Source organism: Callorhinus ursinus, unplaced genomic scaffold (genome assembly GCF_003265705.2).
Source record: "Callorhinus ursinus isolate GAN/ISIS: 27379988/994484 unplaced genomic scaffold, GSC_fseal_2.0 scaffold39, whole genome shotgun sequence".
Classification (NCBI taxonomy): Eukaryota; Metazoa; Chordata; class Mammalia; order Carnivora; family Otariidae; genus Callorhinus; species Callorhinus ursinus.
This window is the reverse complement of record NW_027397101.1, coordinates 18852032-18870805: the sequence shown is the minus strand read 5'-3', so window position 1 is coordinate 18870805 and position 18774 is coordinate 18852032. Positions and strand designations below refer to the sequence as shown.

Here is an 18774-nt window from a genome sequence, read left to right as displayed (position 1 = left end):
TGTGTGTGTGTGTGTGTGTGTGTGTGTGTGTGTGTGTGTGTGTGTGTGTAGGAAGCCTGCCATATTTCCTCCCTGCCCCATGGAAAATGTGTTTTCTGGAAGCCCTTTTGACACTGAAGTGAATACCCACTGGCCCTCCCTTGCTGAATTCCCCTGAGAGGGGGAAAGAGGGAGAGAGAGAGGGAGGCCTTTATGCTTGTTGTCATACCTTTTGTTCCTGCTGATTATACACAAAGTTAGCTGTAAATAGCTCTCTCACGCACCATGATTCCTTTGAGGTATGTCCTGGAGAGTAGATATGCACTCAGCTTCTGCTTACCCTGGGGATTCCAGAGGGTCCCTTTCAAGGTCTCCTACTTCCTGTTACAGCAATAGCAGAATGAAATTTAGATGAGTACTAGACAATTACTATCCCATAATTAAACCTGTGGCATACTGTTCAGAAATATTAGCCAATCGGTTTAGTATTTTTGGCTTTTAACTTAAATGTTTTTATTATACTGAAAGCAAAATATACTAAGATGCGAAAAAGAACAAAAAATAAAAAGTCCCCTAGTTTTACTACTTTTCAGAGATAAAAAATCACTCTGAAACATTCCGTGAAAATCATTGTAGAGAACTTTGTTTTAAAAGTATGGCGTTGAGGGATGCCTGGCTGGCTCAGTCGTTAGGTGTCTTCCTTCGGCTCAGGTCACGATCCCAGGGTCCTGGGATCGAGCTCCGCATCGGGCTCCCTGCTCCGCGGGAAGCCTGCTTCTCCCCCTTCCACTCCCCCTGCTTGTGTTCCCTCCCTCACTGTGTCTCTCTGTCAAATAAATAAATAAAATCTTTAAAAAAAAAAAATAAAGTATGGCGTTGAAAAAGGCACTAAACACTGGCATGAAGGAAAGCAGATGAAATTGGAATTCCCCAAATTAATTTAAATTTTGTATTCCAGAGAAAACAGTAGTGAGGTACATACCATATTTTATTATCTTAATTTACGCTGAAGTGATAATAAGGGGCTGGACAATTTATGTCTGCTGTATCCGTCAGTCATGTTTTTGATCATTTCTAGCTAGCTGTCTCACTACTGAGGCTTCTAAATCAAAAGGCCTAATGGTCTAGGTGTGCAGAATTATAACTAATTAGGTTACCAACTTTTATATCCTTTGTGTTTTCCTTGGTACATTTTGATGAATTAGGAAACAGAGCGTGCTTTTCCCTTAAATATTTTTCTTTATCTGATACTGCCACGAAGTGTGGTGGGTGTGGTAGGAGAGGACATCATTAGACAGTGAACCCAGCGGTGCAACTGTGCAGTTTTGTTTTAAGTCTCAATTTCCTCATCTTTAAAATGCAGGAGTCCATTTACCTGGATCCTGATGGATTTTTTCTGCTCAGAAACCTTCGGATTCTGTTTGAGAGTGCTAACTCACGTCCCCAGTGTAATTCTTTTCGTGATTTGGAAAGCTGATAGATTTCTGGTAGCCTGGCACTGTTTCCTTCCAACTTATTCACAGACCTTTTTGTTTTCTCTCAGAAACTGTGTATTTCTAAGTGTCGAGGTTGTAATCGCGTGTAATTGTCGCTGTTTAACTTTCTCCTTTGCTCTTGAGAGTGTTTATAAAATGCATTCTGTGGGGTGGGAGGTGGTATAAAGGAACTAGAAACTTAGTATTGGTGACACAGTCAAAATATTAAGATAAGTGGGAATTTGTTTTGTGTACATAAAATATTCTTTACACTTGATTTGCAGTATATATTCTGGCTCATGGAATGTGCTTTAATCAGTTAAGTAGTCACATTTATTGAGGTTTTATAGGAAGCTGTGGGGGGGGTTGTTTTGATGTAGAATATTCGAAGATTAATTTTTCCCCAGTTCTTCTATTGCACCTTAGGATTACTGTTGCAGAACTCATTAGTGCCCCTCCATATGTCAGCTGAGGGGTGGCATCAGCATCAGTCTGTGTGTGCCCCAACACACATACACAGTGTCCCTGCTTGTCTCTTTGCCCCATTTCTTTCTCATTCCTCAAGTTAGAGGATAATTTCGCATTGTTTATGTTGTCCTAAACCACAGAGCAAGTAGTGGGTCTTGATAACACACTTTCTTCACTTCCTTTGTCTTTTTTATAATTTCTTTCATATGAAACATCAACAAATACCTCTAGATGGGAAGCCACAACTTTTGCATGTTTTTTGTTAACTTCTTTGAAATATGTTCTCAGTCTTCTCATTTCTTAAGTTTGGGAATTGCAACTTTCTAGTATGGGACCCTGAGCTCTAGTTATTTACCTACTCGAAGTCTCTGGTTTTTTTTTTTTTTTTTTTTTTTCATTTGTCAAAGGGAGATGCTCATAACCCGTAAGATGGTTGCAAGGAATAAAACAGGTTAATCCATGTGTGTAAGGTGCCCACATGGTGACTGGCACATCACAAGTGCTCAGTAAACGTGACTTCTCTTGCTTCCCACCTCTTGGGCCCCACTGTGAAATTTGTGGGTGAAGAGTGGTTAAGTTCAAAGACAGGTGATAATTTGTCCATGTCACCTTATGGACATGAGCAAGAAGAAAGAATGCAAGACTCAAAAAGAATAGGAGAGTTGGTCCCAAAAATGTCTGCAGAATTGACTGAGTGCTTTTTTACAACAGTAGTAATATTCACTGGTAAACTTGCTAAGTGGACTTCATTGAAAACTGTTTAAATTTGAAGAAGTGAACTGATTTGTGGGTCGAAAGAAAGAGGGAAATATCTTCTAAGGCAGTACACTTGGCTGAAAACTGATCTCTGAACAAAGAGAATTGACTGGCACAGATGATCCTAAGTGGAGCTAAAGCACAGACCAAAACAGCAAAGGTGGGCCTTGATAGGGAAAGAAGACATGTGGAATGAAGCTGATTGATGGATTGAGATTATGATAAAGATAGTTGTATGATTAACAAAGATAGTGTGTGTTTGGAAATATTGAATAGTGATTTAGAGAACTTTTTTAAAAAGCAGAAACAGGTTTAGATGGAATCTAAGTCCTTTTGTCTTTATCTCAAAAAAAAATCTAAAATGAAGTAAGCAAGTAACAGTAGGCAATATTTTGAGATGAGATCGCCTGATTAAGATAGTTTTGAAAGGGAATCTTTAGTGGCTTTCCATATAGAATTTTAGATATAGAGAAATATTCTAAATTATTGCTATTTTGTTATCATCTTTATTATTGGAACAGACATAAAATAAGCCTGTTAAAATTTAGAGATCATGAATAAAAAAAAATATTGATAAAGTCTGTCTATGCTAACCTTTACCATAAATAGGAAAAATAAATTTGAACAGGAATTTTAACAGCAGAAAGGAACTTTAGGCATTAGAGAATACAGTGTTCTTCTTCATTCTCACATAAGAAAATTAAAAGAGGGGAAAAAATGTCACCAGTGTCAAGTAGAGATTCTCTGTTTCTTTTCCCCTGTACTTTAATCTTTTCTCTTCCTTCCATCCAGAGATACTTAGTACATGCCTACTTTGTGCTACATGCTGTGGATACAAGGGGGAATAAAAATTTTGTGGATCTTTTCTTCTTAGAATTTGCCTTCTGATAGTTAATAAACTTGGTTACATGATAGTCATAATATATTTGACATAATATATTTGACGTACTAAGTGTCAAAAACCAATGGAGCCATGATGGCCTGTTTCATACTTGCAGTTGGAATGTCCCTGCTTCTGTCTGGGTCAAATGTATTTGTGTGTAGTTCTCAGCAACCTCCACACCCAGCATCTAACTTGGCCATATTCCCCCAGGTTCCAGTGGCATGTGCTGGCAGAGTGCTGGGTGCAGACTTTTGCCCAAACCTGGAGGAGCCAGACCAGAGGCTGGAAGTCCAGGTTGGAGTCTTATTGCTTTATTAGTTGGGGGTGGTGTGACAGAAACAGTGGTCCCTGGAGGCCATACAGATATATCAGTGTCATCAGGAGATGGACAACTGTTGAGACAGGTGTAAAGGAAGAACCAAGGTAGCATGTGCACCACAAAAAGTCCTTTTCAGGCTAAACTGTCTGTAATTGGAGATAATTCATTTATTCATCCATTTAAGAAACGGTATAAACTGCAGTGGATAAGAACATGGTTTCTGAAGGCTGGCTGCCTAGGTTGACAAAAGCTACTGTGAAACTTTTGGCAAAGTCACTCAAACACACTGAGCTTTAGCTTTCCCATCTATAAAATGGAGACTTACCACCCAAGGTGATTATGAGGAGTAAATGTTCTAACATATACGTAGCTGTTAGCATAGGGCCTGGCACATAACAGGCATTCAGTTAAGACTAGCTCTTATCTTTTCAAAGCATTGTTACCACGTGCTTGGTACTCTGCTAGGCACTGGAGATACATGGTGAGCAAGTCATGCTTCCTGCATGATGGTTTCTCAGCTCAGGAGAACAGAAGCCATTAGGCACCATACTAGAAAAGTATGATTTAATGATAAGTATCTTCCCTTTTCTTGTATGGGGAGATATGTCCTGTGATTCAATATTAAGTTCATTAGCCAAATGAAAGTACTTAGAATTCAGTTCATGTTACATGGTCTTGGGACATTAGAAGTAGTTTGGTATATCACAGATAAAAAATACAAAAATGACACCATGGTCAAAGACCTACCTCTACTTTATGTCCATTTAATATTTAAGGAATGTGTGTGTTACTAATGCAGAGATACTGGCTGAAGTTGTAACATGGATGGCATCCCCTAGCATGAGCAAACACATACTATTTTTTTTTTTTTAGGACCTGCATTTGCATCATTTTCTAAATTTTCAGACTTATAGGATGGGCATGATGAGCTTGGTTTTAAAGCATTTTTACTGATTTAGACACTCCGCATGAGAAAGGAGAATAGTTTTAAAAATTGACTTCTTCACAGTTGGAGAGAAGGTGGAAGTGTTGGTAGGAGGAGGTTTCAGTTTTTATGGTACTGAAGAGTGTACCATCTCTTGCACACCTGCTCTTGGCCTAGGGAAGACCACCTGAGCTCTGCTATGCCACAAGCTGGTACTGTCTGGGTGGTGTATGGCTATGGTACAATAGAAAAGCAGGTGTGACACATATGAGACATGATCATGTATTTCCCAGTTTTAGAAAGCGAACAGCTTGTGTGTGACACATAAATGCAGAGTGATGGAAGACTTTTCATGGAGAGTGGTCTGATCCTTGACCTCTTTGGGTAGGACGAGTGATGTTCTTCAAACATATCACCTGGAATGGTCTGTCATGGGTGGTTGTTGGATAATCTGTTTGTGAACTTTGAGTTATGAAGCAAAGAGCAATGGGTTTTGCAGATGTGACTGTGTGAAATAAAACTGAAAGAGACCAACGGAGCATATTATTTTAACATACCAAGAGAGAAGATGTATATTTACTAGTTTAAGTGAAACCCTGGTTGTAGGAGTTAAACATTTGTAGAGTTGACAATTCATCACGGTCCTTGCAAGGAAGACCAAGCCCCCGGGCAAAGAAATGAGTCTCATTTTATTGGACTCCTCCTCTTACAACACCATTTTGGCAGACCGAGTGGAAAGGTTGAATCTGTTCAAAGAGTCAAGTGTGGTGAATTGGTGCATTAACTGGGACCCATTTGAACATTTCCTTCTCTTTTTCCTCTTTCTAAATATGGCTTCCATACATTTTAATGATATCTGGTACATATCCACATTATGTCAGTCATAAAAAAACCTGACACTTAATATGTTCTTCACCAGCTAACAATTTCAGGAGTGGTTTTTAGCTTAGAGTCCTTTCATTCTTGCTATGGCATGTATCTGGTCTTTTCTTTTTCCCTAAGAAATGAGGCATTTCTTAGTTTTTAGTCTTAATTCTGCACTCCAGGGAATTCACCCTAGGACGTGCCAGAGGCATCTATTTTCCCTGCTTGGATCTCAAGCTGTCCCCCAGGGCCAAGCATCATAACCACTAGAGGATTTGCTGTTTTGGCCTCTTGATTCTGAGAATAACCTCTTGTACACCTTGACTTAGGAGCAGTAGTTTGTTTATATCCTTTCCTATGAAGGATTTTCATTTAGACACACAGCGCCCATATCTGATTTACTTTTCTATTTTGGCTGACATAATTTCTCATAACTGGTGGAGTCCTTTTCTGTTCTTACCTCTTTCCTTTTCACTCTTTTTTTCTATCCCTAAAATTTCAGGTGGCTTAGCAACTTTATTGCTTAATAATCCCAAGATCCCTCGCACACTTTCATGAACATATCTTTGGTTTTGAATGACTATTATCCTGAAGTCTGTGTCTTACTTGACTTTTGCAAGGGTGTCTGCTGGCTTTTTGTGTTAATATGCTTGATTTAGAAAAGTAGCTGGAAATCAAGACTTTGATTCACTAATTTTATTGATTTTCCTCAGTGGTTTTTGAAGTGGGTAAGAAACCGTACTTTCTTTTAGCTTGGGAGGTTAACTGATGTATATTAGCAAAAAATTGTGCTCTTATATAATTATTTTCTAGGAAGTGGTTATTCTAGTTTAGACTTCCCTTAATTGCTGTTAAATATTATATTTTCAATCAGAGAAAAGTTACTTTTTAAGTCTAACTCTGCCTTATCCTGTATTAAGTTGTTACATCTAACCCAACACGGTTCCTTTCTTGGTTGGGAATTCAAGATGTGGGGTTGACTTGATATTTTTCACCACTAAAGTGCTTAGAAAATTAGAGTAAATAATGAACCAATATTTCAGTACCAGATTAGACACAATTTACTGTGATGTTTCATAAACCACAGACTCCTTTCTTCTGTGAATGCGTGAAGGATCACTTTTTTTTTCCCCAGACATACCGGGGTGCAAGTGTAAATTTCCATAAAATTTAAATGAGGTGCTTCCTGTAATTAATGAACAATTGTGGCTGCACTCTAGTCTGCATTGTAATTAACCGTGATCAGGCTTGTTTAGTGATGACACTGTTCCTGTAATAATTTGACAAGCTACTGTGAATTTGCCAGGTTATTAAACAACCTGCAGCATTCACTTATGGAATCACAGGGATGAGCTTGGCGATTGCTGCTAGTTAAATGCAGCATAAGGGTGAACTGAAAGCTGCTTATTGAAGTCTATCGATCACCATGACCAGATTTAAATTCCTATGATTTTGGAGAAGTTAATTAATTTTGTGTGGGTTGTCTCGAAAACTTTTTATTGCATAATAAACCTGCTAGGGCAAAGCTGGTCATTTTTATGAACTCATAATGAAGCCAGCAAATTTTCTATATTATTATCACCAGTATGGACCGAAAAGAATTTGAGGTTTCTCCTTCCCACCCTATTAAACAGGTATGATTATTTAAAAAACAACAACAAACTGTTTCCTCTCTAAATTCATTCACAACATTCAACATTCCTCTAATACAAGTTCACTGTATGTGTGTGTGTGTGTGAGAGAGAGAGTGAGAGAGAGAGAGAGAGAAACAACAGATGACCTTGTGCTAAACACAGTCATGTTGCAGGTAGAGCGAGCCATCTAAGTGGACTGGTAGCCTTATGTCCATGGTCACTAGTGCACCCGCCTTCCCCAACCCCCCTTAGGTTAAGAACTGTTCAAAACCTTACTGTCTAGTTACTGTGGTGTCTTTCATTCAGATTCTGTTTATTGACTAAACCACAAGGATTCCTGCCCAAAGTACCAGGCGGTCTATGCTTGACTGATTTTGATTTTCTAACATCAGCCCTGGGGTTTATTTGAAAAATGTACATACACTGCAGCTTTAACAAGTCAAGTGACTGCATGTTTTTGACCACGGAGTAGAGTATATCTGAAGATCATTAAATTTGGGGGGGGAGGGGTGGAGAATAAGTGTAGTAGTCATTGTACCATTGCAGAATGTGTGTGTGTGTGTGTGTGTGTGTGTGTGTGTGTGTGTGTGACACATGGTTTTTGTCTTTTCATCTTCTCCAAGAGCCAGAAAGTTTCCTGCCGTTCTCTTTCCAGCTATTGACAAATGATTGCCAGATGTGAGATCTTTGCAGTGCTCTTTCCCTCAACAAACCTGCAGCGATGGGATATTTGATTCTCCCTTGCCCATTTCATCTCCTTTCCACATCTGCCAGGGACACACAAGCAATACATCCCTACATGAGAGTTTAAAGTTTATTCAGCTCCTTTTCCCCCTCTAATACAGCGTTTGGAGACAACAGAATGAGGTCCATATGACTCTCTCCCAACTTCACTGTATGAAATTAGTTGTTTATTTTACTTATCTACCTCTTAGTAATTGAACTATTTCATTTTAGTTTCGGTCCATGGAAAATTTGATGCAACTCTGGGAGTGCTAAGAGTTTCCTATTGTTGTCTGCTTGCTGCAAGTATGCCATCATCTCGACTTCTCTCCGATTGCTTCAGTTCTGATACAAACTAGACTGTTGGTTTCATAGAACTTCCTAGGAAAGCAATTTTAATAAACAACTGTCAAAATTTAAGTGTAGCATGTCTGTAAATTTCAGTAGGCATTTAAGATTAAAAGAGTCTTCTATGAGGGGGAATATTCAACTTGTTTGGCTTGATTAGCTTACCCTGTATTTGTGTCCATTGTCAAAGTTGATATGGATGAGCTCCTAGTTTTAATCCCAAATAGTTTATAAAAGAGAAAGTATACTGAGTTTTGGAGGCATCTGAAATTAGCCTGTGTAGGCCACACACATAATCACTAACATGCACAGAAGCCTTTTGCATCTGCTTGGAATCTGTATTGATATTGATTTTTTTTTTCTCATCTCAGTTTGAAGATATTTTCCAAAATGCTCTTATAGCTTATGTTCATACTATAGGGTGGGCTGACACAGGTGGCCTTTCAGTTTTCCTATTACACTTTTTGGCAAAGAAAAAGGCCCCTTATTCCCTGAATAAGATCAGCGTTTTTTGTCTTTTTTTTAACATTTAAAAAATAATCCATAAAATGTCTGCCACATGTTCTCTAGTTGATGGAAATGTTTTCCGAATTAGAGCTGTAGTATTGGATTCTTACTGTATCAGTGCTAGTGTGTTTACTGTTTCTGCTACCCTGTTAGCTACTCTTAGCTACCTGTGATTATATGAATTTATATTTTTTGTGAATGTAAAATGATGAATATAATCACTATTTCTGAATTTCATACTGAATAAAAATTTTGGTTTTTTAAAAAAAGAAGTAAATGGTTTTGCCCATTATTAGAATCAAAATAAGGAAAGTGTGAAGTCTACTTTTCAGTATGTTCTTTAAAAAAAATAACCAGGCAACAAACAAAACCTAACAAGCACAAAAACAAAAAGCCAACAGTCCCTGAAACAAATAAATCTTACTAAGCCTAAGAAAAATAGGTAAATCAAAGTCATCAAGATATATACGTGAAATGTGTGCAACTTTTTGTATATCCATTATATTATACCTCCATAAAGTTTAAAAAAAGAAAAAGGGGTGAAACTGTTTGCCACAAGTTCCCAAAATGTTGTATGTTTCAGTTGGAAGTGAATGCTGAATAGGATAGAAGAAAATTATAGTTGAAGATATAATGATAAGGGGCACTTGGGTGGCTCAGTCGGTTGGGTGTTTGCCTTTGACTCAGGTCAGGATCCTGGAGTCCCGGGGGCGCCTGGGTGGCTCAGTTGGTTAAGCAACTGCCTTCGGCTCAGGTCATGATCCTGGAGTCCCGGGATCAAGTCCCGCATCGGGCTTCCTGCTCAGCAGGGAGTCTGCTTCTCCCTCTGACCCTCTTCCCTCTCGTGCTTTCTATCTCTCATTCTCTCTCTCTCTCTCAAATAAATAAATAAAATCTTTAAAAAAAAAAAAAAAGATCCTGGAGTCCAGGTATTGAGCCCTGCATCTGGCTCCCTGCTCAGTGGGGAGTCTGCTTCTCCTTTTGCCCTTCCCACTGCTCCTGCGCTCTCTCTCTCTCAAATAAATAAATAAAATCTTAAAAAAAAGATATAATGATAAACCATTCAGAGTATTTACTCTCAAAACCAACATGATGATCATAGTGAAGGTAGTAAGTTTAAACAACACCCTTCAGAACAAAATTACCAAAACCAAGAAGGATCCCTGTGGAAAAGTTGATATTTTTATTGTCCTTTGACATTCCCTGAGGACTGACGCCAGGTTAGGCACTCAGCGGATACCAGGGCCTGGGAAGGTGGAGGTGAAGAGCTCTTTCATAAAACAACAAGGTTAGGGACTCCTGTGGCGGGAGCCAAGTTCCTCTGAGTGCAGATCACTTCACATCATTTGCCTTTGCTAATGCATTTCCTGGTTTCTCATGCCTTCTTTCTCATGCCTTCCTGCTTTTTCCTCAACATGGGTACTCTGGGAGGCAGAGAGGTGCTCAGCAATGGAGGTGTCATCCGGCCCGTGTACCTAGGGAACGTCCTTCAGAGGACGACTTGTCACCAGCCGTCAAAGAAGAGAGTGGCTTTGTGGTCTCTGAACATCTGGCAGCGCTGCACAGGAAGCTGAGGGGGTGTCATTAATTGTGATGAAATAATTTAAACCATCAGGAATAAATGAGGCTGTTAAGCTAAGTTCAGATTCCATTTGCCATGCACATGTGTCTAGCAGCCTGTGTGCAGTTAAAAAAAAATTGAATTATATTAGCTCATGAGTCGAAGTGAAACAGATACTGTAAATGAAACAAGTTGCTGTGTGGTGATGACATCGTGTTGAACCACTTCACAGAGTTACAGTTTGTAGGATCAATATATTGAAAGTGGTACATTACTTAATGAATTTTTATATGAAAGCATTCTTATGCGATTGAGGGATAGAGTGAGGACCAGGGGTTTATTGGAATACAGGATGGGTAGGTGGATGGGAAGAAGGAAGCAAGCTATCTGGTCAAGGCGGACTGGGTAGGTGGGGTTCTTAGCCTGCTAAACCAGACTGGATTGATGCACAGCTCACCTCTCTATGGATCTGGCTTTGGGTACAATATTCATTGCAAGTGTTCTGTGTACATACTCTAGGCAGGAGGACAGTTTTTCTCTGATAACCAAATTCTGATGTTCCTTAGAGATCTTCTGACTCTTTGGGCACATCTACCTTGTTTTCTGGACAATCGGGACAACTATCTTGAGTGACAGATTGTTCCTCAAGCAAACAGACGTATTTTCAAGGCTTTGCAAAATCGTGAACACTGATTTCAAATGTAATTTTCAAGTACTGTGGAAAGAGGCAGCCCTAATTTCTTGACAAAGGAAAGACTGTCAGGTTTGGAATGTCAGGGCATCTCTGAGGTTTTGAGCACTAAACTGAGCAATGGTGTGTATGTTCCAAAGTACATTTCTAAAATAAAAGTCATTCCTTTACACATAAGCAAAGTTTTCAAACGTGAACTTTTATTTAGAAATAAACACAGGATTTTGAAAAATAAAATGAGACTGTGTAGGTACAGAAAGCATTTTTAAAAACCACTAAAAAAGGTAATCCCTCTGTCACATAGAGGCGATGGTCCAGCTCTAGCAAGCTTTGGACGAGAGTCGTTTTAATACAAACGTTTTACCCCACTTTGCTCCGTCAGTCTCCTCTTCACCTCACTGCCTTTCTATTTTCCTTGTTATGTACCTCCATTTTTTCTTCTCCATTTTCTCTTTCCTTTCCATTATTCTTTTAATTTTTATTCTTTTATGCTTGTTTCTCTTCACAACCAATTCTGTCTTCCATAAAAGTGAACTGCAGTTCTGTTTTCATTTGTAGTCCTCGTTTTTTTGCTAGTAGTTAAAAAATTAATATCCAGTTACTTGAATTGTGAACTTAGAAATTTTAGGTTGCATTTTTACACAAATTTGTATGAGCATTGGTGGATTTTTTTAAGGAATGTGACTAGACCTTGATTAGTTTTGTTTGTTTCTTAAAAAAGGAATGCAGGATACTCACTAAATCATCCCTTTTCCTGGACTTTTGAGTGGAATTGTTATTGATGAAAGCCAGAAATTTGTGGCTCCCACTTACCCTTTCCCTGACATGAGGACGACATTCAAATCAAAGTACTTGAATTTCCTGACATCTAATAGAGCAACCAGTAGTTAGGAGATTGCTTCTGTGTGTTTTGATCTTTGGATTTCATTTTAATTGATGAAAAAGAACAGGAAGATTTGGCTTCTTCAGATCTATTTTCTTGGCACTATTGGAAGGGTTGAAGGGTTGTGTGTGTACATAAGGCCTGTGTCTAATACACAGCAAGTAGTGAGTGCATTATTGTTATGATATAAATGTATTTTACTAGCTTCTCTTGGCTAAGCAACTAAAAATTAGCAAGACTTTTTTTCCTGAAAATTTCATATACTGCATCCATTTAAGTTATATTCACTTTTAAAGTTCTATAATTTTTTTTCCATGAGATTAAGGCATCCACAGCGAACATAGGGAGTTTTGAACAAAATACCTGTGCCTTTCTTTCTTTATTTGGAAGAAATCACTGCATTCTGTAGTGCCTTTATTTATTTCTCAAAACAAGTAAGAAAATGATAGTATACTCAATAGTTGCTTGAAGTTTTCTTTTGCAGGAGTCTTAGTAAATAATTAATAGATAAAAAGCAGTTTCATGAACTTAAGTTCCTTCCTCCCTTTTATAATTTAGTGGAGTGTGGCCTGGATGCCCCTACATATTTTCAGGACATTTTTTTTTTTTAATTTTCTCCTGCTGTTGTTACTATTACTCTCTGCTTAAGTATCATTAAATTCATGGATTCTGTATCATGAGTTCTATATATCAAGTACATTACAGATTAAATAAATCTTGGTTCCATGGCCTGAGAACCTACCTACATTCTGTATTTTCTCTCAGAGTCCAGAGTGCTAACCATTACACCATGGAACCCACTTGTATTCTCTCTCAAAACCACTGTATTGAGGGAATGTTATCTAGATTTCAGATAATCAGCTTAACATAAGTTCATGTTGAGAACTGTCAGTATGAATATAAGAAATGTTGAGTAAGGTGCTTATTTGTACTTTATGTAAGTTCCTAAGTCATAACAGCTTTGTAGATGCTTCATAGAAGGAGAAAGAAAAGATAAAGATAGAAAAACAGGAAGAATTTTAATTCTTGGCTTGAATAGAGAGAATTGTATGTGTCAGAATGTGTGCATGTATATGGATTTTGTACATGTATATCTCATTACATATAAATCTGTATATTTTATGTTTATAAGAATGGCTAGTGATATTCTGTTTGAATATTTTGAGTTAGTCATAATGAGTAACATTGCAGAAATGAGGATTTACATTGAAAACACATAGTCTACCTTCTTCCACCTGCAAAAATAAAAGGGGGGAAACCTGTTAGGGTAGATAATGGAATGTCTGTGTGTGAGATTCTTTAGGACTCAGTATTTTTTTCATATGATTTCATAATTTAAACCTGGGAATTATCTGAATTATTTATATAATCTAATGTCTTCATTTTATAGATTTGGAAACCAAGGTGCAGAAATTTTTCAAAACTTACTCCAAATTACATAGTTAGCAGAAACATTCTCCACTTCTAATGTGTCAGAGCCTTGAAGAATACTGTTTACTGGTTTTTATTCCTTTAGAGTTTGTAAGCATTATATGGCAAGGTTCTAAGTTCTTATCACAGAAAATTATTTGACTCATTGTATTCCTTGTTCTAGATATTCTGAGTGAGCATTAAGAATACCAGAAGGCTACACAGTAGCCTTTAGGTACCACAGTAATAGTGTTAGCAGGTTCCCTCATGAAAACAGCAGATCCTTCTGTCTGATGCAGGAAGTGTGTTAACTTGATGCTAAGAAATGGGATGTTTGGGTCTGGCTTTTTTTCTTTTATTTTCTAGGAAGTGTGAATTCGTTATAGAATTTAGGTGTTTGACAAAAGCTAGCTCTTGAACATTAAGAGGTAGAAATAGTTCCATCTAAATAATCACTGTTTCAAGAAGAGAAATGCCATTACAGACATCTGAAGAATGGAATTACCCAAGAATATAAGTGTTACTTTCAGTACTTGCCAGTTGAGTTTCATGGAGCACAGAGGCAGACCAAACCCTTGAAACCATCGTTTTTATAAAAACCATATTTAAAGTGCCTTTTTGACTATGGTACTATGTTTGTATCCTATAAAAAGTGAGCTGAATAGACAGTGTTTCTGCCCTCTAGGAGTTTATAATCAAAAACAGATAATGTAGTTGACATGTTATTATATTAATGTCCTACAAATAAACACTGATCAAATACATAAATAAAAGTGTTATATCAAAGACAAGTAAAAACCTTTTTGCTTGCCCAATTAAATAAGTAAATAGACCTCCTCATCGCCACACTGAAAGTATCATGGATGGTGTAAAATGACTAAACTGGAATAATCCTGACACCAAGATAATCCTTTTAGATTGTTATTTTTAGGGGCTTTCAAAGAGTGCTGGCATTACCATGATGTCACTGATGGCTTATTGTAAGCGGGTCTGGATTCAGACATATTGTTTTTATCTTTCAGGTTGAATTTTCCTCCCTTTCTGGAATTTTCTCATTTCTGTTGACTGGTGGTAAACTTGCTATTGTAAACCAGCATCCTGGAGTGTACTTTAAAAAATTTATCCAAGCCCCTGATGATAGTAGAAATGATTTTTTTTTTAAAGCTAGCAGCCTTTTTTTCCCCCTTTAAATCACTAGAAACTGCAGGAAAACAAATATAGGAGCTTAAGATTGATGCTGTAACAAGATGAAGTTCTATATCCAAAAGGCTTTGAGGGAAATATTGGTTAGAAACGTAAGTTTACAACTTTGGAATAGACAGATCTGGCTTTAAGTTTGAGTAAAGCTAGACTAACTAAAATCAAACATAAATGTTGGCAGGGGGAGATAAGGCATTGAGTTTGATAAAATGTTTTCTTTCTGCATGCTTCAATTTTAATGCAGGGTATTTTAACAGTCACTTCATTTTTGAAGTGTGAACATTGGGAAGTCTAAACATAAACCCATCTTAAAGTTAAAAATATTAAAAAAAATAGCTATCCCTACCCCAGTGTAGGTGTGTGTCTGTGTAAATTAAAGCATGTGGATGCATAAATTAATTAGAAGAACAGTTACTGATATAAATCAAACTTATTTGGTACACTGATGAAATGAGCATTGTTTATAAGATTATCTTGTTATTTAATCTCTTCTATATAAACCTGGCTGGTTAGCATTATGAAGTAATAATACAATTAATGTGATGATGGTATACTTTTTCTTGGTACAGGCCTGATCCTGCAGGCCTTTCTTGACTGGGATTTGTGTATATAGAGGGCCATCAGAACTGGAAATTTTAATTAGCAAGAATGTTCCTCCCCTCCCCCTCCAGTTGTGTTCTGTTCCCTGGGATACTTTATTCTTTTTGAACTGCTCATCTACTGACCCCAGAAGAAAAAACTGCCTTCAGATATTATTTTCTCAAAACTGTGCAGAGTTCATTATGAGAGTTACCTGCTATCCTCAAGCTATACGCTACTGTGCCACTGGGTCTCAAATAAAGAGAAAGTTTTATTTAAAAATGAAGCCATTAGGAATTTCTTGAATAAGCAAAAATTTTTTTTTAAATCTTTGATGTGCAAAGGAATTTTGCTTATAACTCCTAGTCATATAAGTCCATGTCTAACATATGCAGGGAACATTCATTATCTTCCATGTGAAAGGGAAAGGACTCCTATTAGCTAGGGAGCAGAAAACAGAAACCCTTAAAAAAAAACAAAACAAAAAACAAACCCAGAATCCTAGTGCAAAAGAAAATTGTTAGTGTCAGTAGTTACTACTTGATTCAGGACTTTTGCTGGTATTTTTTGCCCTTTTTACTCTGCCTGCTTTCTTCATACCCATCCCCCTTACTCCATGAAGTTGGTTTCTTTATGTCCCCAAATGAAAACTTTGCTTTTGGGAGATTGAATCAAAGGTGTGTATTTTATTGATTTTGCTCTCAGGTTGCTTAGCTACTTCGTGGCATTCCTTTATTCTTTAACAGAATTTGGTAGTAGTGCCTAATAATTTAACCAAGGACTTGCAGAAAAACAAATGTCACAGGTAATTCCCTCTTGATTTACTTTTATGAATGGAGCTTGATGACTGATAACTGTTGTTACTACCTAATCTCATCTAGAGAATGGATTTATTAGGACAGTGTCCTTTTAGGGTTATATACAAAGCAGTTATGATTGTGTATAATGAAATCTTAATTGTGATTTCATTTTGCCCTGAACAATCAGGATTTTTTTCCCCTCTTTACTGGTCTGTGTTGATGTTAAACACTTCCAAATTGACAAATCAGATATTTGGATATATTATTTTAAAGATTTTTTTCTCATCTTCACGGGAGTGGCACAGATATCTCTGTTTCAAAAGTGATTATCTGTGATGCCATAGCAACATCCCTGGCTGTTAGCAGAATATGTATTATTTCTGTGGTTTTGTGAATCAGTAACCACTAAAAGATTTCAGACCAATCATCTATGAATGAGTTGTTCAGAATGTCCTTAATGAGAGAAACTGTGGCGTAAGACAACCTCACACTACATGTGAGGATACTTTTTCACTGTTAAACTTGGCTCTGTTCTGGATTATGCAACTTGGATTTTCAATCACTGTTCTACTATGCAGATGTATTTGATGGAGTTTGGGTCTGTTTCCTGGGAAGCCTTGCAGGACACTACTTGTCAAACCGGTATTGAAATCAGGGGATCTGCTGACTGGAGCCAAGCATATGGTGGGACAGGAAGCTTTCTGGGTTTAAGAGGTGACTAACAGTGAGCTGACTGCTCTTCTCTGCTCACTTATGAGAGCCTGCTTCTCAGATCTGATAGGAAGTAGGTTTCAGAGATTTGAGAAGACAGTATGAGGGTGCATGTCCTATTTCTAATTGGGATTGATGCAGATGACCAGAGCCTATGAGGAGCTCTGGGGTGTATGGTCTGGCTCTCTGTCAAGTAGAAGCCCTAGTAGCAAAAATAAAGGGCTATAAGTTGTGCCCTTCAGAGTTTTTCTGAGTATGGCTCCTCCATGGGCTGCCTCTTCTGAATGGGAAGATCCCAGCCTTCTAGATCTTCTAAGGGCTTTTCTAGTTTCTCTCCTTTTATCATTTATCTTTCCTTTTTTACTGTGAATTATGTCACTATCTTATCTCTTCTTATATTTTGGTACATTCAGGTGTTATTTCATTTATACATTTTAGGATGTTTTGGAGAGCTGACTTAACCTAGGTCCTCCTGCAAACAGATCATGAAATACTGACTTACATGAAGGTACTTTGTTCGGGTAGATTCCAGAGTAAGAATGAAGGACCATGGGAAACCAATACAAAGATGAATTATTAAAGTGATCATTACTACTCCTAATGGGTGCTCATTCTCACTGGAGCCTTTGGAGGCCCCTCATGAATACATTTCCCCACAAAATAAAAGGGGGAAATGTCTACCCGTTGACTCATTCTTGGTTGATCATTGTGGTCCTTTGAGCCTTAACTCCCTACACTTCTAATTTGTGCCTGTGCATCTTTTTCCATATTGTCAGGAAGCATGATGCATGTGAGGCAAACTCAGATGCTATTTAGCTATAAATGGGGGAAGTTAGGTGTTGTGGCTGTAATAAGAAGTGAGACAGGGAGGGTTTTTGGTAATGCAGAGATGGAGTCCACCATAGGAACCGATAAGTTGTTTTTCATGTGGATCTAAAAGCTTAGAGTGCTTTGGAGTATCTGTTCTCCTGAATCCCTTATTTGTTGTAGTGTGCTTCTCACATGAGTTCAGTCAGGTGTGCCTTCACCTTAACTTTGTTATTTGAAAGGACTGTTGGCATTTCCTTAATAATTTTAGCATACCAGCTGAAAATTGGTCAGACTGAAGTGATCTGGAGTGCATAATGCATTTCCCTTTCATGGACACAGGTCCCCAGCTTTATCCACATTGAAATATAAAACATTTAGAGACATTATCTCAATTTTATTCCATATCCTTGATTTTGAAACAGGGGAAAGTTGTTAACTGTTTAGCTACTGTTAATATTCTTCTAAAAAACCATTGTTTAGCAGAATTCTGTCACAGGGTGATTCGGCTCCTTCAGATCTTCAAAAACGAAGGCCCAAATCTTCACCGTGTTTTTCCAAAGGACCCAGGAACCCCAATAGGTATAGTTCACGCTTCTATTAAATCATGACGTCTGATAGATTAGTGAAGATTTAGGGAAGAGTGTAAGGAAAAACTAAAAAGTAGTCCCCAGTGGGATTGAAATATTATGCATGTCTTCAAGCATTTACATGACAGAAGATTCTGTTTCAGAAACCAACTTTTAACAAAAGCAGTTGAGTTACACAATTACTATATGTGTTTTTATTGTAGTTATGTATTTTTGTTGGAGTCATGGTCCAAAAATTATAAGGTTAACTACTATCGTGACTCATGCAGAGGGTATGAAACATCAAAGTTTCCTACCATCCACTCAAGCTATGATTCAAATCTGTAGCACCTTTTGCTTCTTATAAGTAGATGAACTGATCTTAGTTCTTTCTCTGTGGCATGAGATTTCTTTACTTGCTGGGTATTCCTGTTTTTAAAAAAATACATACTGCTTATGGGAATGATGCTTTAAGGCTGGTAGAGAAGAACAAGTTCTCTGTTCAGGTAGATGGAAGGGACACTTTGCAAATGAATTGCATTTCACGGTATCTGATGTACAATAATTCCCTCAATAAATTATTATATTTTATAAAGGAAAAAGAACAGAAAAAAACCCAGACAGATTCTAATGCGAATTTATAACTATTATAACATCCTCAACCATTTGAGAATTGTTACCC

General features: G+C 37.6%; 1 protein-coding gene across 7 annotated transcripts in view; it reads left to right on the top strand.

Annotated features, from left to right (window-relative positions):
- The window catches only part of BNC2 (basonuclin zinc finger protein 2), a 421054-nt gene that overhangs the window by 168812 nt on the left and 233468 nt on the right, over positions 1 to 18774 (top strand). For 5 of the 7 annotated variants that reach the window (XM_025887884.2, XM_073880833.1, XM_073880835.1 and 2 more), the window contains exon 3: positions 3772 to 3855. The exons of the other annotated variants lie outside the window; for them this stretch is intronic. In XM_025887884.2, the coding sequence (XP_025743669.1) occupies positions 3772 to 3855 (84 nt within the window). The remainder of the gene's footprint in view (positions 1 to 3771; positions 3856 to 18774) is intronic. 7 annotated transcript variants of the gene reach the window in all.